At 37.9% G+C, this 21021-nt stretch overlaps 1 protein-coding gene across 1 annotated transcript in view; it reads left to right on the forward strand.

Moving 5' to 3' along the window:
• LOC579073 (serine/threonine-protein kinase TBK1) overlaps window positions 1-21021 on the forward strand; it is a 42897-nt gene that overhangs the window by 19058 nt on the left and 2818 nt on the right. The window contains exons 12-16 of the mRNA XM_779207.5: window positions 175-291; window positions 1527-1625; window positions 5646-5751; window positions 16683-16805; window positions 20187-20326. Of these exons, the coding sequence (XP_784300.4) occupies window positions 175-291; window positions 1527-1625; window positions 5646-5751; window positions 16683-16805; window positions 20187-20326 (585 nt within the window). The remainder of the gene's footprint in view (window positions 1-174; window positions 292-1526; window positions 1626-5645; window positions 5752-16682; window positions 16806-20186; window positions 20327-21021) is intronic.

Below are 21021 nucleotides of genomic sequence, written 5' to 3' on the forward strand. Positions count from 1 at the left end.
TGTCCTGCAAAAACAGCCATTAGAACAATTTGTATCAGTTACTAGTTTTACAATATTTCTTGTAAGATGTGAAGAAGTATCATAAACATCATTTCAGTTCAGGGGTTTTGAAAACAAAATCCAAGTGTTCACTTCATCATCACTCTGATAAACATATTTCTCGATCTTGATCAGGATTGGGCGATTGAAGGTTCTGTGCGAGGAAGGACTGTCGACGTACAAACATTTCAAGAGAGACAAGCAGACCAAACAACTTTCCTACAACGAAGAACAAATCCATAGAATGGACAAGTAAGACCTTGTTTTTCAAAGAGCTGATATCTGTGACCTTGTTTTTCAAAGAGCTGATATCTGTGACCTTGTTTTTCAAAGAGCTGATATCCGTGACCTTATTTTTCAAAGAGCTGATATCTGTGACCTTATTTTTCAAGAGCTTATATCCGTGACCTCGTTTTTCAAAGAGCTGATATCTGTGACCTCGTTTTTCAAAGAGCTGATATCTGTGACCTTATTTTTCAAAGAGCTGATATCTGTGACCTTATTTTTCAAAGAGGCTGATATCTGTGACCTTGTTTTTCAAAGAGGCTGATATCTGTGACCTTGTTTTTCAAAGAGCTGATATCTGTGACCTTATTTTTCAAAGAGCTGATATCCGTGACCTCGTTTTTCAAAGAGCTGATATCTGTGACCTTGTTTTTCAAAGAGCTGATATCCGTGACCTCGTTTTTCAAAGAGCTGATATCTGTGACCTTATTTTTCAAAGAGCTACCCTTTAATCTCACAATATACAATATTGTCCATTTAGAGCCAGAAGGGTGTTAACTCATAAACTTATTCAAGAGTTAACACCCATCTGGCTCCGAAAAAGGGTTGTTTTCAGAAGAATTAATTATAGTACCGTAAATCTCCGTGTATAAGGCGCACTTTTTTTTTTTTTTTTTTTAGTTTTGATTTATGGCGCTATGCCTGGCAATGTTTCCTAGTTCAGTAATCAGTGTGGTGACTCACCACTCGGAAACTACAACAGCACTCAAATTTGTCAGTCATCTTGGTTTGAAAGTAATCTTTCTAATAGATCTAAATATGTAGTTTATAATAATAATTCCTCAAATTTTTTTTCTATAACAAATAGTGTACCACAATGTTCTATCCTAGGTACTCCATTGTCAGAAATTTAGAGGATGCTATTCATATCATGCATGACTATTGATGTTTAGCATAGAACACAGTGCTTCTGCTAGGTGATGTGAAGAGGCTGGTGTGGGACACTTGGTATCATGAAGCCTTAGACTGTTGTTACTATTATTTTTGACAAGTTCACAACTTCAACTGCACCTCGATGTAAAATTAAGGTCCTTCCCCGAGTGGGTTTTCGGCATCAAAACAACAACAACAACAAAACCAAAAACGATTTTTTTTTTTTTTTTTTTTTTTTTTTTTTTTTTTTTTTTCTTCCCCCAAAATAGGGGTGCGCCTTATACACGGAGATTTACGGTAATGTTTATCCCCTCTTTCTTTCTCTTCAGGGAAAAATTGGCTAAAAAAATGGTGAATGCCAAAAAGATCTTTGACGAGTTGTTTGAAATCCTCAAGAGTCTTCATCACAACTTTGGTACCTGGCACGGGTAAGCAAAACGTTGTTAATTTACTTATTATTAATGTATATATATGCACTGATTATTTCCAGTTAAAAATTAACATTATTAGTGAATTCAGCCCAGTTAAGAACAGAAAGAATGCAAGTGAGGTACTAAGAGAGAGCGGTTCAGAGTCATTGGAAACGTTGAAGGAGGATGAACAAAATTTGTATCGTGGGAATAAATAAGAGGTTAAACCAACAAAAAATGTAGGCCTATGAAGATATGACGTTTTGCTTGAATGATTGTTGAAGTGAGAGTTCATTTCGTTTGCCTAACTGGACGAGTGTGGTTGAAGATGCTTGTAACCGTGTTTTGGTTGTCCTTTGACATTTGTGCTGGTTTTTGGGCACTGCAGAATTGTATCTGTGTTATAAGACACTTCATTATCCAGGCGTATTACAGTGTATTGAATGCATGGTATTGAATGCATGGTATGAAGGTTTCTGTTTATTTTACAATGCTCAAGTTATTCAATTCTCTTATTAAAGGAGTTATTAATGTGCATATCAGAGAATTTGATATGGATGGAATTCAGATATGTGCCAAAACACGAACATAAATTAGATTATGGCTTCTTTTCCAGACGGATAAATTCACATGTGTTTTAATGGCTGATGTCTTTATCACAAAAATCCAGTTTCACACAGTTGCAGCCTTCTCAGTTCTGAAATTATTTCATCTCCCACAGAAGTTACAGGAGCAGGAATTATCTTGAAGTGTTTATCAAGGTTCAGCTAACATTGCAAACAAACATCTTTGATGTTCAACTTCAAGTCTGTGTACATGTACAAATACATGCACCCAAAGATGGTCCAGAATGTATTTCAATCTGTTGATAAGGGACAAAATGCATGGTTTCCCACAAAATTGTAAATCTTTTCTTCTATGGTGGGTTTATAATCAAATGGAAGATGAAAATCAATTGTGATCGTCTGATTGAAATCGAGATTGACTTTGTTTTTATGCTGCTTTTGGATCCCTGTTAAATCGTTTTACATTTTATATCATGTCAACAGATTTTTGGAGGTCATATGTTAAAACGTTATCATATCACTCCTACTACCCATCCTCTCTAACCTGAGCTAAGAAAGATAACCAACAGTCTTTTTCAAGACTACCAACAGTCCTTTTCAGGACTGCACACACTCAAGAAAGAAAGATTACCGAGAGTCCTTTCCAGCTAGTCTCCCCAATCCTCCCCCTCTCTCACATGGTGCAACTGCAAGCCTACTGTTATCATATCAGTTCTCATACTGTGACATTTTGCAGTAATCATACTCTAAGTATTTGGGAAAGGTTGCTCCTGTAGATTCAACATCTGTCTGAGAGAAAAACATTGTGATTTTGATCTTTTTACTTTGATACATGGACAAATATGGTATGTGAGAGGTATGTATAGTAGAAAGTAGTTAGTTCTACCCTACTGACTATTTACTTTTAAGGCTTCTTGTTAGATAATTGGGATAATTTTAATTTAATTCTATACATATTTGAAAGGTGTCGTATTCAATTGGCTTAACTTGACTTTAAATGCAAAGGTCGTGGGTTTTGATCCCTGACACAGCACTAATTTCCTTTGGAATTTGCCACTCCATACCCAGGAGACAAATGGGGACCTGGTAGGATGACGAAAGCTTTTGTGTCAGTAATTGTCATATGCCCTCACAGTGACCATATGGTAGGAATACTACGCAGGGAGTGGAGAAGGTGCACATTGTGCGTGAATGAATCTGATGACTGGGGTAATACTATCTGTTACGCACTTAGAGACAGTATTTTGTATTGAGCTCTATATAAATCCAGATTATAATTTTTCTCTTAATCGGTACTCATGCATAAACCATATACACTGTATAGCTGCAATTGGTCTCTGCATTTTATTTTATTTGTTATTACTGTTTGTTAAATGAGTTTTATAGAGGGAATACTGATGATAAATACATTTACATTATTTTATCTCACTAGATCCAAATGCAAATCCATATACAATACATGTAGTATTACAGGAGGAGGATTTCCAGTACATATTGCAGAATTAACATGTACCACTTTATGGCACTTTGAGAATTTATTTTGTGTGTATATTACTATGTCCACTGTCATCAGGAATCACTGCTTTCCGTATTCATATTTTTCTCCTTAGCATTATTGTATCGGCGACGATGAAGATCTTTACAAGATGTCACAAATGGAGATCAAGAAAAAACATGTGATCTGTAGTCGAGCATGTTTTACCCTCACTAATCTGGTTTGAGATCAATTGCTGGGAAGACGCGCCCTGAAGATGGCTGCTAGCATCTCATGCCACAGAATCCTACCATGGAAATAACAGTGCCTTGAATGTTCTGAAATAAATCCATGCTATGATCATGCATTGCCCATTCCTCGGCCAAAATGACTCTTTTTATGTGCCCATCCATTGAGATCTGCGTAGGTATCTTCAAGCATCCTGGTAACATCTCTATCAGAGTGACAGAGCTTTTTGAATTCACAGCCCTTTTCAGGGCTCGTATTCTTTGAGAGAAGAATATGTGGTGTCAAAAGCTTTGTCCATGAATCAGTGAAGTATATTCTCATAGCAAGATACATGTATGTATATGAATTGTCATAATGAAATGATTCATTGAATAAATACATTTGTACTTTCATAATAAGCAATTCCAGTCTATTGATTATTTTTATATTAGGTTTTATGCACTAACATTCCGTAGCAAGTGGATATGATTAACTGAAGTTGAATATGAAATGTAGTTTCATATAGCGGTAGGTTTTAGTAATAGGTTAGGTTATATATATTTATTGTTAATGCAAGGCATTTTCTTTTTGTTCTCTTTTACATTACTGGGCAATTGGATGTTGTGGAAAACAGCGTTTGAATGTTTATTTCTGGCTAGTGTTTTAACCATCAGCACATGTCTTAACGTATGTTCATTCACAGCTATCAGATGTAGAAGCATTCTCGAGGAAAAACTCCCTGAATTTGCCTTTGCATTTTATGATTTTTGGAACAGTGAAGAAACATCAAATTGGGACTGCTTGCTTCTGTCAAAGACTAACTGTATATGTGGGATCAAATGATCATTATGAGTTAACACTTTGCAGTTTAGATTTACAATACAATACATGGTTTGCTGGAATGCATGTAATTCATAGATGCTTATTTTTTTATAAATTTATATTGAAATATGGCCAAAAATCTTTGAAATTTGTAATGATCAATGTAGGCATCCATGGAACAGAAGTAATGCATCTATTTGGGGCCCATTTGTGACTTCAAGGTCTCCTTCTCTTTGAGCTTTTTAAAGCAATAGAATAATAATGTCAACTACCTGGAAATATAAAAGAAAAACAAGATGAAGACTGTCACAAAATGTTTTGAAGGGTACCATAACATTCTTAATTAGATCTTTGATGATTGATTTTTTATTTTTTTTTATTTAGGTTCTTCTCTCATGGTGTTGTTTTTGTTTTGACAATAATCAGGTCTAAAAATTGCAAAAATATTGGGTCCCATGTCTGTGATTTACTATGTATTACATTCTCATTTATATCTTCATCCTAATTAATGTTTGAATTTCTTATTTTATACTTTTATTACAGAACTCAATTTTTTCTTTTTTTCAAAATTTCTTTTCAAAATGCCACGAAGATACATGTGAATTTCTTATACTACACCTTTATTTCAGAATTCAATTTTGTCTTTTTATTCAAAATTTCTTTTAAAAAAGCAGAGAAGATACATGTAAATATCAAATGAATCATACTTGACATAATGAAGTGTTGTAATGAGTTTGTTGCTTTAATGTGTGTCTCCTTTCATTTTCATACACCCTAACCAAGCATTTAAAAAGTATCCCAACAAAAGTATCATATTTAAAAGTTTCTTCAGAGATTATTACAATACCATCATTTCTTTTAATATTAATCATAATCATTTCACAGTCTTATGTCCCTTTCTGTTTTTTCTTCCTCCCTCCTGTGTTTGTTTTTCTGTTTTCTGTTTAGAACCGGCAGCGAAACACGTAAGTTCCAGGACCAGTTGACCAGTGCAATGTACAGACTGCCGGATCTTCCACATAATTATAAGAAGGTCTTAAATGAACTCAGCAAGGTGATTTCTTATTTTCTAGTTGAAGAATAAAAAAAAAACTGTTGATGCAGGAAAGTAGGGAAAATAATCTCAACTTGAATCATTATCAAAAGGGCTTTTGGTGTTGTTTTAAAAGAAAGTTGCCCCCCCCCCCCCCAAGAGTAGAATTCCAAATTGTCCCAAAATAGATGATCTATTGTACATTCTGGCATCTTCTCGCATTTTAAGCATGAATGAGTATAAAATATGATCTTGAAGCTTTTCATTGGAATGAAATGTGTGTGTTTCAATCAGGGTAATGATTTTTACACATGGTCTCAAAAAATAGTTGAATTATTTATCAATCAAAAGATATTCCTGACGTTTGTAAGGAAAATGATTAACCCTTTGATAGGGAAGAAACACTACTGGTATATGTTCCTATTGAGAAATGGTAACAATAATTCTAATAGTACCATGGTGTTAAAATCATAAACCATAAGTAAAGGAGATATACTGATATGTTTACTGACATATTCAAATTTTATGCATACTTCTTAAAAAAGGGTTCTTGACAAAGGAAAGGGGCAGGGGGCACGCAATTTCGCAGTTTGCATAATATGGGGTCCCTCTTGCAAGGTGTGTAGCCCCCCCCCCCCCCCCAAAAAAAAAAGTAATACATCAATTGTGAGTTAAAAGAGAAAGGAACAAAAATGAAAGAGTATTAAACAACGATAGAAGAAAGGTGCGAGAGCATGAGGAATTGCATTTCTTTTAAAAGAATAATGGGATAACAACCAGGGGCATCACTAAAGGGGTGGGGGGGGGGGTTGTGACACCCCCTCCCCAACCTGTCAGAATATGGTCAGTAAAATTGCGCTGCTGTCAGGAAATATGAGAAAAGGGGGAGGGGATAAATGAGGGGGAATGGGAAAGAAAAGAAAAAAAGAAAAGATAGAAAAAGGAACAAAAGAAACCTTGGGGGGGGGGGGTGTCTGAATTGTCTGAATTCATTAAATTATTAGAGAAAGAAGACATTTCGTTGTACCGACTCTTAATCATCGTCTCAATTTTGCCGGCCGACCAACATAATACATCTCACCGACTTCAAACTTTTGCATTGATATAGTACAAGAAAATCGAGCAAGAATACAGACAAAGCGGACCCGATACAGCAACATAATTATCTATACGTATCTTTCTTGCTCCTTCGACATGGCGACTCCGCCCAACATCGCCCTCTCTCTCTTATCTCAGGCTCTCACCCCCCTCTCTCTCCTCTCTTTCACCCCCAGTTTCTTTTGTTTCCTTTTTCTCCTTTTTTCCCTTTTTTTTTCCTTTTCTCCTTTTTTATTCCTATTCTCCTTTTTTTTTCCTTTTCTCCTTTTTTTTTTTCCTTTTCTTTCTTTTTCTTTTCCCCTTTTCTTTCTTTTCCTTTCCGTTTTTCTTTTCTTTCTTTTCCTTTCCGTTTTTCTTTTCTTTCCCTTTCCCTTTCCATCCCCCTTTTCTCATTTTTCCCATTTTCGCTGTGTCGGTATTCTTGCTCGATCCTCGTGTGCTATATCAATGCAAAAGTTTAAAGTTTGTGAGATGTATATGTCGGTGAGATGTATATGTCATTTCCCCCCCCCCCTACGAACTGTGACTTTTTATCGGCCAATGAAACGTCAAAGCATCAGCGCTTCAGGCGGGAGGGGGGGGGGGGTTGAATTCAGACAAGGATTAAGAGACGAAAACAGTACAATGAATCTTCTCGCTCTAATAATTTAATGAGATGTGAAAGCTTCCGCGCTTTGCTTCAGACAAGGATTACGAGTAATAATTTAATGTAACGTCAAAGCTTTTTTTCCTACGAACTGAATTTTTTTTCGGCCAAAAAACCCTTTTTGAAAATTCAGACAATGATGAAGAGTCAGTACAACGAATCGTCTTCTTCCTCTAATAATTTAATGAAACTTAAAACCTTCCCCGCTTTGCTTTAGACAAGGATTAAGAGTAATAATTTAATGAAACGTCGAGGCTTTCGCGCGGGAGGGGGGCAACTAAAGTCAGACTAGAATAAAGAGTCGAGAACGGTACAACGAATCGTCTTCTTTCTCTAATAATATAATGAAACGTGAAAGCTTCCGCACTTTGCTTCAGACAAGGATTAGGATTAATATAATTTAATGAAACGTCAAAGCTTTTTTCCTACGAACTGTGACTTTTTATCGGACAAAATAAGATATCGGACAAAATTGAAAATTCAGATAAAGATTAAGAGTCGGTACAACAAATCGTCTTCTTTCTCTAATAATTTAATAAAACGTCACAGCTTCCGCGGTTGGGGCGGGGGGGGGGGGGACTGAATTCAGACAAGGAGTAAGAGTCGAAAACGTTACAACGTTAAAAGAAAGTTGCCCCCCCCCCAAGAGTAGAATTCCAAATTGTCCCAAAATAGATGATCTATTGTACATTCTGGCATCTTCTCGCATTTTAAGCATGAATGAGTATAAAATATGATCTTGAAGCTTTTCATTGGAATGAAATGTGTGTGTTTCAATCAGGGTAATGATTTTTACACATGGTCTCAAAAAATAGTTGAATTATTTATCAATCAAAAGATATTCCTGACGTTTGTAAGGAAAATGATTAACCCTTTGATAGGGAAGAAACACTACTGGTATATGTTCCTATTGAGAAATGGTAACAATAATTCTAATAGTACCATGGTGTTAAAATCATAAACCATAAGTAAAGGAGATATACTGATATGTTTACTGACATATTCAAATTTTATGCATACTTCTTAAAAAAGGGTTCTTGACAAAGGAAAGGGGCAGGGGGCACGCAATTTCGCAGTTTGCATAATATGGGGTCCCTCTTGCAAGGTGTGTAGCCCCCCCCCCCCCCCCCAAAAAAAAGTAATACATCAATTGTGAGTTAAAAGAGAAAGGAACAAAAATGAAAGAGTATTAAACAACGATAGAAGAAAGGTGCGAGAGCATGAGGAATTGCATTTCTTTTAAAAGAATAATGGGATAACAACCAGGGGCATCACTAAAGGGGTGGGGGGGGGGGGTTGTGACACCCCCTCCCCAACCTGTCAGAATATGGTCAGTAAAATTGCGCTGCTGTCAGGAAATATGAGAAAAGGGGGAGGGGATAAATGAGGGGGAATGGGAAAGAAAAGAAAAAAAGAAAAGATAGAAAAAGGAAACAAAAGAAACCTTGGGGGGGGGGGGGGTGTCTGAATTGTCTGAATTCATTAAATTATTAGAGAAAGAAGACATTTCGTTGTACCGACTCTTAATCATCGTCTCAATTTTGCCGGCCGACCAACATAATACATCTCACCGACTTCAAACTTTTGCATTGATATAGTACAAGAAAATCGAGCAAGAATACAGACAAAGCGGACCCGATACAGCAACATAATTATCTATACGTATCTTTCTTGCTCCTTCGACATGGCGACTCCGCCCAACATCGCCCTCTCTCTCTTATCTCGGGCTCTCACCCCCCTCTCTCTCCTCTCTTTCACCCCCAGTTTCTTTTGTTTCCTTTTTCTCCTTTTTTCCCTTTTTTTTTCCTTTTCTCCTTTTTTATTCCTATTCTCCTTTTTTTTTCCTTTTCTCCTTTTTTTTTTTCCTTTTCTTTCTTTTTCTTTTCCCCTTTTCTTTCTTTTCCTTTCCGTTTTTCTTTTCTTTCTTTTCCTTTCCGTTTTTCTTTTCTTTCCCTTTCCCTTTCCATCCCCCTTTTCTCATTTTTCCCATTTTCGCTGTGTCGGTATTCTTGCTCGATCCTCGTGTGCTATATCAATGCAAAAGTTTAAAGTTTGTGAGATGTATATGTCGGTGAGATGTATATGTCATTTCCCCCCCCCCCCCCTACGAACTGTGACTTTTTATCGGCCAATGAAACGTCAAAGCATCAGCGCTTCAGGCGGGAGGGGGGGGGGGGTTGAATTCAGACAAGGATTAAGAGACGAAAACAGTACAATGAATCTTCTCGCTCTAATAATTTAATGAGATGTGAAAGCTTCCGCGCTTTGCTTCAGACAAGGATTACGAGTAATAATTTAATGTAACGTCAAAGCTTTTTTTCCTACGAACTGAATTTTTTTTCGGCCAAAAAACCCTTTTTGAAAATTCAGACAATGATGAAGAGTCAGTACAACGAATCGTCTTCTTCCTCTAATAATTTAATGAAACTTAAAACCTTCCCCGCTTTGCTTTAGACAAGGATTAAGAGTAATAATTTAATGAAACGTCGAGGCTTTCGCGCGGGAGGGGGGCAACTAAAGTCAGACTAGAATAAAGAGTCGAGAACGGTACAACGAATCGTCTTCTTTCTCTAATAATATAATGAAACGTGAAAGCTTCCGCACTTTGCTTCAGACAAGGATTAGGATTAATATAATTTAATGAAACGTCAAAGCTTTTTTCCTACGAACTGTGACTTTTTATCGGACAAAATAAGATATCGGACAAAATTGAAAATTCAGATAAAGATTAAGAGTCGGTACAACAAATCGTCTTCTTTCTCTAATAATTTAATAAAACGTCACAGCTTCCGCGGTTGGGGCGGGGGGGGGGGGGGGGGGACTGAATTCAGACAAGGAGTAAGAGTCGAAAACGTTACAACGTTAAAAGAAAGTTGCCCCCCCCCCCCCAAGAGTAGAATTCCAAATTGTCCCAAAATAGATGATCTATTGTACATTCTGGCATCTTCTCGCATTTTAAGCATGAATGAGTATAAAATATGATCTTGAAGCTTTTCATTGGAATGAAATGTGTGTGTTTCAATCAGGGTAATGATTTTTACACATGGTCTCAAAAAATAGTTGAATTATTTATCAATCAAAAGATATTCCTGACGTTTGTAAGGAAAATGATTAACCCTTTGATAGGGAAGAAACACTACTGGTATATGTTCCTATTGAGAAATGGTAACAATAATTCTAATAGTACCATGGTGTTAAAATCATAAACCATAAGTAAAGGAGATATACTGATATGTTTACTGACATATTCAAATTTTATGCATACTTCTTAAAAAAGGGTTCTTGACAAAGGAAAGGGGCAGGGGGCACGCAATTTCGCAGTTTGCATAATATGGGGTCCCTCTTGCAAGGTGTGTAGCCCCCCCCCCCCCCAAAAAAAAGTAATACATCAATTGTGAGTTAAAAGAGAAAGGAACAAAAATGAAAGAGTATTAAACAACGATAGAAGAAAGGTGCGAGAGCATGAGGAATTGCATTTCTTTTAAAAGAATAATGGGATAACAACCAGGGGCATCACTAAAGGGGTGGGGGGGGGGTTGTGACACCCCCTCCCCAACCTGTCAGAATATGGTCAGTAAAATTGCGCTGCTGTCAGGAAATATGAGAAAAGGGGGAGGGGATAAATGAGGGGGAATGGGAAAGAAAAGAAAAAAAGAAAAGATAGAAAAAGGAAACAAAAGAAACCTTGGGGGGGGGGGGGGTGTCTGAATTGTCTGAATTCATTAAATTATTAGAGAAAGAAGACATTTCGTTGTACCGACTCTTAATCATCGTCTCAATTTTGCCGGCCGACCAACATAATACATCTCACCGACTTCAAACTTTTGCATTGATATAGTACAAGAAAATCGAGCAAGAATACAGACAAAGCGGACCCGATACAGCAACATAATTATCTATACGTATCTTTCTTGCTCCTTCGACATGGCGACTCCGCCCAACATCGCCCTCTCTCTCTTATCTCGGGCTCTCACCCCCCTCTCTCTCCTCTCTTTCACCCCCAGTTTCTTTTGTTTCCTTTTTCTCCTTTTTTCCCTTTTTTTTTCCTTTTCTCCTTTTTTATTCCTATTCTCCTTTTTTTTTCCTTTTCTCCTTTTTTTTTTTCCTTTTCTTTCTTTTTCTTTTCCCCTTTTCTTTCTTTTCCTTTCCGTTTTTCTTTTCTTTCTTTTCCTTTCCGTTTTTCTTTTCTTTCCCTTTCCCTTTCCATCCCCCTTTTCTCATTTTTCCCATTTTCGCTGTGTCGGTATTCTTGCTCGATCCTCGTGTGCTATATCAATGCAAAAGTTTAAAGTTTGTGAGATGTATATGTCGGTGAGATGTATATGTCATTTCCCCCCCCCCCCCTACGAACTGTGACTTTTTATCGGCCAATGAAACGTCAAAGCATCAGCGCTTCAGGCGGGAGGGGGGGGGGGTTGAATTCAGACAAGGATTAAGAGACGAAAACAGTACAATGAATCTTCTCGCTCTAATAATTTAATGAGATGTGAAAGCTTCCGCGCTTTGCTTCAGACAAGGATTACGAGTAATAATTTAATGTAACGTCAAAGCTTTTTTTCCTACGAACTGAATTTTTTTTCGGCCAAAAAACCCTTTTTGAAAATTCAGACAATGATGAAGAGTCAGTACAACGAATCGTCTTCTTCCTCTAATAATTTAATGAAACTTAAAACCTTCCCCGCTTTGCTTTAGACAAGGATTAAGAGTAATAATTTAATGAAACGTCGAGGCTTTCGCGCGGGAGGGGGGCAACTAAAGTCAGACTAGAATAAAGAGTCGAGAACGGTACAACGAATCGTCTTCTTTCTCTAATAATATAATGAAACGTGAAAGCTTCCGCACTTTGCTTCAGACAAGGATTAGGATTAATATAATTTAATGAAACGTCAAAGCTTTTTTCCTACGAACTGTGACTTTTTATCGGACAAAATAAGATATCGGACAAAATTGAAAATTCAGATAAAGATTAAGAGTCGGTACAACAAATCGTCTTCTTTCTCTAATAATTTAATAAAACGTCACAGCTTCCGCGGTTGGGGCGGGGGGGGGGGGGGACTGAATTCAGACAAGGAGTAAGAGTCGAAAACGTTACAACGTTAAAAGAAAGTTGCCCCCCCCCCCAAGAGTAGAATTCCAAATTGTCCCAAAATAGATGATCTATTGTACATTCTGGCATCTTCTCGCATTTTAAGCATGAATGAGTATAAAATATGATCTTGAAGCTTTTCATTGGAATGAAATGTGTGTGTTTCAATCAGGGTAATGATTTTTACACATGGTCTCAAAAAATAGTTGAATTATTTATCAATCAAAAGATATTCCTGACGTTTGTAAGGAAAATGATTAACCCTTTGATAGGGAAGAAACACTACTGGTATATGTTCCTATTGAGAAATGGTAACAATAATTCTAATAGTACCATGGTGTTAAAATCATAAACCATAAGTAAAGGAGATATACTGATATGTTTACTGACATATTCAAATTTTATGCATACTTCTTAAAAAAGGGTTCTTGACAAAGGAAAGGGGCAGGGGGCACGCAATTTCGCAGTTTGCATAATATGGGGTCCCTCTTGCAAGGTGTGTAGCCCCCCCCCCCCCCAAAAAAGTAATACATCAATTGTGAGTTAAAAGAGAAAGGAACAAAAATGAAAGAGTATTAAACAACGATAGAAGAAAGGTGCGAGAGCATGAGGAATTGCATTTCTTTTAAAAGAATAATGGGATAACAACCAGGGGCATCACTAAAGGGGTGGGGGGGGGGGGTTGTGACACCCCCTCCCCAACCTGTCAGAATATGGTCAGTAAAATTGCGCTGCTGTCAGGAAATATGAGAAAAGGGGGAGGGGATAAATGAGGGGGAATGGGAAAGAAAAGAAAAAAAGAAAAGATAGAAAAAGGAAACAAAAGAAACCTTGGGGGGGGGGGGGGGGGTGTCTGAATTGTCTGAATTCATTAAATTATTAGAGAAAGAAGACATTTCGTTGTACCGACTCTTAATCATCGTCTCAATTTTGCCGGCCGACCAACATAATACATCTCACCGACTTCAAACTTTTGCATTGATATAGTACAAGAAAATCGAGCAAGAATACAGACAAAGCGGACCCGATACAGCAACATAATTATCTATACGTATCTTTCTTGCTCCTTCGACATGGCGACTCCGCCCAACATCGCCCTCTCTCTCTTATCTCGGGCTCTCACCCCCCTCTCTCTCCTCTCTTTCACCCCCAGTTTCTTTTGTTTCCTTTTTCTCCTTTTTTCCCTTTTTTTTTCCTTTTCTCCTTTTTTATTCCTATTCTCCTTTTTTTTTCCTTTTCTCCTTTTTTTTTTTCCTTTTCTTTCTTTTTCTTTTCCCCTTTTCTTTCTTTTCCTTTCCGTTTTTCTTTTCTTTCTTTTCCTTTCCGTTTTTCTTTTCTTTCCCTTTCCCTTTCCATCCCCCTTTTCTCATTTTTCCCATTTTCGCTGTGTCGGTATTCTTGCTCGATCCTCGTGTGCTATATCAATGCAAAAGTTTAAAGTTTGTGAGATGTATATGTCGGTGAGATGTATATGTCATTTCCCCCCCCCCCTACGAACTGTGACTTTTTATCGGCCAATGAAACGTCAAAGCATCAGCGCTTCAGGCGGGAGGGGGGGGGGTTGAATTCAGACAAGGATTAAGAGACGAAAACAGTACAATGAATCTTCTCGCTCTAATAATTTAATGAGATGTGAAAGCTTCCGCGCTTTGCTTCAGACAAGGATTACGAGTAATAATTTAATGTAACGTCAAAGCTTTTTTTCCTACGAACTGAATTTTTTTTCGGCCAAAAAACCCTTTTTGAAAATTCAGACAATGATGAAGAGTCAGTACAACGAATCGTCTTCTTCCTCTAATAATTTAATGAAACTTAAAACCTTCCCCGCTTTGCTTTAGACAAGGATTAAGAGTAATAATTTAATGAAACGTCGAGGCTTTCGCGCGGGAGGGGGGCAACTAAAGTCAGACTAGAATAAAGAGTCGAGAACGGTACAACGAATCGTCTTCTTTCTCTAATAATATAATGAAACGTGAAAGCTTCCGCACTTCGCTTCAGACAAGGATTAGGATTAATATAATTTAATGAAACGTCAAAGCTTTTTTCCTACGAACTGTGACTTTTTATCGGACAAAATAAGATATCGGACAAAATTGAAAATTCAGATAAAGATTAAGAGTCGGTACAACAAATCGTCTTCTTTCTCTAATAATTTAATAAAACGTCACAGCTTCCGCGGTTGGGGCGGGGGGGGGGGACTGAATTCAGACAAGGAGTAAGAGTCGAAAACGTTACAACGAATCGTCTTCTTTCTCTAATGATTTAATGAAACGTCAAAGCTTCCGTGCTTCAAGCGGGAGAAGGAAAACTGAATCCAGACAAGGATTAAGAGTCGTAAACAGTACAACAAATCGTCTTCTTTCTCTAATAATTTAATGAAACGGCAAAACTTCCGCGCTTCGAGCGGTAGGGGGAGGGGGAACAGAATTCAGACAAGGATTAATAGTCGAAAACATTACAACGAATCGTCTTCTTTCTCTAATGATAAAATGAAACGTCAAAGCTTCGGCGCTTCAAGCGGGAGGGGGTCATGAATTCAGACAAGGATTAAGAGTCGTAAACAGTACAACGAATCGTCTTCTTTCTCTAACAATTTAATGAAACGTCAAAGCTTCGGCGCTTCGCTTCAGATAAGGATTAAGAGTAATAATTTAATGAAACGTCAAAGCTTTTTTCCTACGAACTGTGACTTTTTATCGGACAAAGAAACGTTTTTGAAAATTCAGACAAAGATTAATATAAAGATTCATCTAAAGACGAATCGTCTTCTTTCTCTTATAATTTAAATTGATTTCAGACTAAGAGTAGAGCACGGTACAACGAATCGTCTTCTTTTTCTAATAATTTAATGAAATGGCAAAGCTTCCGCGCTTCAACCGGGAGGGGGAAAACTGAATTCAGACAAGGATTAAGAAACGAAAACAATACAACGAATGGTCTTCTTTCTCTAATAATTTGATGAATCGTGACAGCTTCGGTGCTTCGCTTCAGGCAAGGATTAAGAGTAATAATTTAATGAAACGCCAAAGCTTCGCGCGGGAGGGGTGAAACTGAATTTAGACAAGGATTAAGAGTCGGGAACGTTACAACAAATTGTCTTCTTTCTCTAATAATGTAATGAAGTGTCAAAGCTATCGCTTCGCGCGGGAGGGGGAACTGAAAAATAACTTAGTTCCTAGACCCGGATTTATAGGGTTAAATTTGTAGACATTGGGACATTTGCATTAATATATTTGTCGGTAACTGGTGGCTAGTTTTGTCGGTAATCGGTGGCCTCTACACCGCCCTCACTGAAAATGGTCTAGCGACGCCCTAGAACAATTAACACAGTTTATACACTCTAGATAAATTTTGCAAGTACTACTGGTGAAGTACCAGACCACCGTCCTTGTGCATTGTGCAGCAACGAAGCATATACAACGTCTCGCGACGAGACAGATCACTTTTCTCTAATTTCTAACCAATCAGAAGGCCTCGCTTTTTAACAGGAAGTGCCGGAGGACATTAATCCGCCAAATGTGGTCCTCAAATTGCAAAAGATCCCTACTCTTGGAGGGGTAGGAGAAAACAAATTTACGTCATATTACTCCAGGAAGTGCCTGAAATACGCGTATATATTGGTTCTAAAATTGCAAATACTTCCTACTCTAAGAGGCTGTTCACACCGCAATGAGATAGCGCGGTCTATCGTAGCACCCCCTTTTTTCTAGCGCGCGCTAGCCCGCGCTATCTCTCGTGGACCACCCCCAAGAGGTGCTCCAGTGTTGGCTCGCCGTGGCTCGCTGTTGGGCGGACCGAAACGACGTTGTACCTTCCAAACCGCGGAGATAGCGCGGTCTAGCGCGCGCTATCTGTGCCGGTGTGAACAGCCTCTTAGAGGGGTTCTGACCCTCTCCCAGACCCACCCCAGACCCACCATCGTTTTCCATATATTTCACCCCATGCTATTTTGTGCCCCTCCCCCCCCCCCCCCCGGTAAGAAATTCCTGGATCCGCCACTGCCATTGTCACCATTCGTGCAATATTACTGTTCGCCATATAACTTTGGACGAATTCGTTTTCCCTCTAGGCCTATGTGTGCATGCAACTATTTATCACCTTTCATTGTCTATGCACTATTAGATTGAGGACAAGGTGAATGAATTGGTGAGAAGTAAGAGCGGTACAGCACCTGTCAGTCAACCGCCAACTGCTCCTAAGGAAACGACAGAGGTCACAACAAGCATCACACCTAGCTTTCCACAGGTCAGAACATACCATCTTCCAACATAAAGATGTATTATCGTCATACTTTACCAGATATAGGGCTGATAATTACCTTCTTTTTTCTTTTCTTTTTTTCGCGATTATTTTCCGATTTTTGTTTTGCTTCCCGATTTGTTTAAATATATTTTTATAAGGCACACCTGTGTATAAGTCGCACCCCTATTTTGAAGAAAAAAAAAAGCAAAAAAAAATCTGTCATCTTTAGTTTAAAACCAACATTATTACTAGGTCTAACTTAGTTCCAATCGGCAATGTTTTATTGACACTACGGAGATCTAAAAACAATAATTATCGGCAGGTTATGTTGCCCCTATGGAGCTCTAAAAACAATAAAAATCGGCAAGGTTTTGTTGCCCCTATGGAGCTCTAAAAACTATAAAAATTGCCCCTACGGAGCTCTAAAAACAATAAAAATCGGCAAGGTTTTGTTGCCCCTACGAATCTCTAAAAACAATAATTATCGGCAAGGTTTTGTTGCCCCTACGGAGCTCTAAAAACAATAATTATCAACAAGGTTTTGTTGTCCCTACGGAGATCTAAAAACAATAATTATAGGCAAGACTTTGCTGCACCTACGGAGATCTAAAAAGAATAATTATCGTCAAGGTTATGTTGCGACTACGGAGCTCTAAAAACAATAAAAATCGGCAAGGTTTTGTTGCCCCTACGAAGCTCTAAAAACCATAATTATCGACAAGACTTTGTTGCCCCTACGGAGATCTAAAAACAATAAAAATCGGCAAGGTTTTGTTGCCCCTACGAAGCTCTTAAACAGTAATTATCGGCAAGGTTTTTGATGCCCCTACGGAGCTCTAAAAACAATAATTATCGACGAGGTTTTGTTGCCCCTACGGAGATCTAAAAAGAATAATTATCGTCAAGGTTTTGTTGCGACTACGGAGCTCTAAAAACAATAAAAATCGGCAAGGTTTTGTTGCCCCTACGAAGCTCTAAAAACCATAATTATCGACAAGACTTTGTTGCTCCTACGGAGATCTAAAAACAATAAAAATCGGCAAGGTTTTGTTGCCCCTACGAAGCTCTAAAACAATAATTATCGGCAAGGTTTTGATGCCCCTATGGAGCTCTAAAAACACTAAAAATCGGCAACGTTTTGTTGCCTCTACGGAGCTCTAAAAACAATAAAAATCGGCAAGGTTTTGTTGCCCCTACGAATCTCTAAAAACAATAATTATCGGCAAGGTTTTGTTGCCCCTACGGAGCTCGAAAAACAATAATTATCGACAAGGTTTTGTTGCCCCTACGGAGATCTAAAAACAATAATTATAGGCAAGACTTTGCTGCACCTACGGAGATCTAAAAAGAATAATTATCATCAAGGTTTTGTTGCGACTACGGAGCTCTAAAAAAAATAAAAATCGGCAAGGTTTTGTTGCCCCTACGGAGATCTAAAAACAATAAAAATCGGCAAGGTTTTGTTGCCCCTACGAAGCTCTTAAACAGTAATTATCGGCAAGGTTTTTGATGCCCCTACGGAGCTCTAAAAACAATAATTATCGACGAGGTTTTGTTGCCCCTACGGAGATCTAAAAAGACTAATTATAGGAAAGACTTTGTGGGCCCAACGGAGATCTAAAAATAATAATTATCGGCAAAGTTTTGTTGCCCCTCTGGAGACCTAAAAAACATAATTATCGGCAAGGGTTTGTTGCCCCTACGGAGATCGAAAAACAACAATTATCGGCGAGACTGTGTTGCCTCTACGGAGATCTAAAAACAATAATTATCGGCAAGGTTTTGTTGCCCCTACGGAGTTCTAAAAACAATAATTATCGGCAAGACTGTGTTGCCTCTACGGAGATCTAAAATCAAAAATTATCGGCAAGGTTTTGTTGCCCCTACGGAGATCTAAAAACAATAATTATCGGCAAGACTTTGTTGGCCCAACGGAGATCTAAAAACAATAAAAATCGGCAAGGTTCGTTGCCCCTACGAAGCTCTAAAACAATAATTATCGGCAAGGTTTTGATGCCCCTACGGAGCTCTAAAAACAATAATTATCGACGAGGTTTTGTTGCCCCTACGGAGATCTAAAAAGACTAATTATAGGAAAGACTTTGTGGGCCCAACGGAGATCTAAAAATAATAATTATCGGCAAAGTTTTGTTGCCCCTCTGGAGACCTAAAAAACATAATAATCGGCAAGGGTTTGTTGCCCCTACGGAGATCGAAAAACAATAATTATCGGCGAGACTGTGTTGCCTCTACGGAGATCTAAAAACAATAATTATCGGCAAGGTTTTGTTGCCCCTACGGAGATCTAAAATCAATAATTATCGGCAAGGTTTTGTTGCCCCTACGGAGATCTAAAAACAATAATTATCGGCAAGACTTTGTTGGCCCAACGGAGATCTAAAAATAATAATTATCGGCAAGGTTTTGTTGCCCCTACGGAGATCTAAAAACAATAATTATTGGCAAGACTGTGTTGCCTCTACGGAGATCTAAAAACAATAATTATCGGCAAGGTTTTGTTGCTCCTACGGAGATCTAAAAACAATAATTATCGGCAAGACTGTGTTGCCTCTACGTTGACCTTCTAACATATATCATATATTCAACATTCATCTAATATATTCAACATTTATCCAACATATTTTTGTCCACTACCCCCACCGACTTCCTGACGATGGACAGTTAACCTGTCCAAAACGTTTAGTCTTCATTGATTCGACACGAAAAAATACAAACAGTCCATTTATCGCAAATCTATTAAAGATATTTTATTGTGTTGGATAGACACTGGGAAAATAAATTAGATCATTTTGTTCATTTTTTTAAACAAAATTATGTATATTTGTTGTCTAGAGGCACTTGAGTTTTTGTGAACAGCTACTTGTAAATGTTTGATATCTGCAATCTGCCGTCAGAAATAATCATTCATAGATTTGTTCTGCTTTAAAGGTTTTGGTTTAGAATGTATGTGCTTGTAGACAAGCAACCAGAAGACCTAGCTACTATATCAAGTCTTTTTCAAGGGACTGAGCAATTATTTAAATAGCCTGGATAGTACGTTGATAACATCAACAGATTTCAAACCCAGGATTTTCCAGATCTAAGATCACTGCTCATTCCAGTGATTTAGTCGCAACTTAATCCCTGGGACCCGTTTCATAAAGCCTTCTCTCAATGACGAATGACAAATATCAGTGACAAATCTGCTGATAACCAATCAGAAGCAAGGATTTCAGTAGCTTATAACAAAAACCGATATTTGTCACTGATGACAAGTTTTGTGAAACACCCCCCTGGACTGAACACTTTACCTTACCGTAAACCTATTTCTAAACCTATCTTCAAAAATGTGTAAACAAAGAAATCTCCTTTCAATTGCCGCAGACTTCTGGCTTTTCAAGGGTGAGGTATGGAGGAGCTGACTACAGGACAGATAGTTTGATGTCATCTGTACAGCAGCTTATCCAAGACCTGCCTCTGGACAGTCTGGGAATGGTCCCGGTGCCAAGGGCTGTTAAAGAATCGTGAGTACATACCCTGCTTTATGTGTCTTAACCTTATTGCATCACTCCTGTACACTGTCCTTAAAAGAAAGCAGTTGTTTCAAATGCCAGGGGGTATTTCACAAAGACTAAGATCGACTTTAAGTTCGACTTATCTACCGCAGGCTATTCATGCCACTGGTTGCTCTCACCATTGGTCTCTCAATGAATGATCTTTAGATAATATTTTTTCCTTGATTAATGAATTGTAAACAAATGTGAATTCTGTAGATACGTGACCATAATTTGTACGTCCCTTGAGAGACCAATGCCAGTAAATGGTGAGAGCAAACAGTGGCAGGAATGGCCTGCCATAGTTGAGTCCAACTTAAATTCAATCTTAGTCTTTGTGAAACACCCCCTTGATACCTTAATGGAAGTTGCCCTTGATTAAATGTTATGATCTTTGAGATATGATGGTAGTCTGTTAGAGTAAAGTCTGAACGTAACAAAAAAAGCTATTTGAACATTTTAGTAATTGCTTTCCTTGCTTTGGCGGAAGATGCTAGAGACAGGACTTTGAAGAGTTAGCTAACAAGGGACACAACATCCCACCTCTTAGAGTGGCAAATATTGAAGATTAATGAGGAGTATAGAAGATTAATGGAAATGATAATAACAACGATGGTATGATGATGTCTGTTTTAAAAGTTGATTGTTTTGTTTTCCATTGCATT

Source organism: Strongylocentrotus purpuratus, unplaced genomic scaffold, assembly GCF_000002235.5.
Source record: "Strongylocentrotus purpuratus isolate Spur 01 unplaced genomic scaffold, Spur_5.0 spur5_scaffold_6, whole genome shotgun sequence".
In the NCBI taxonomy this organism is placed as follows: domain Eukaryota; kingdom Metazoa; phylum Echinodermata; class Echinoidea; order Camarodonta; family Strongylocentrotidae; genus Strongylocentrotus; species Strongylocentrotus purpuratus.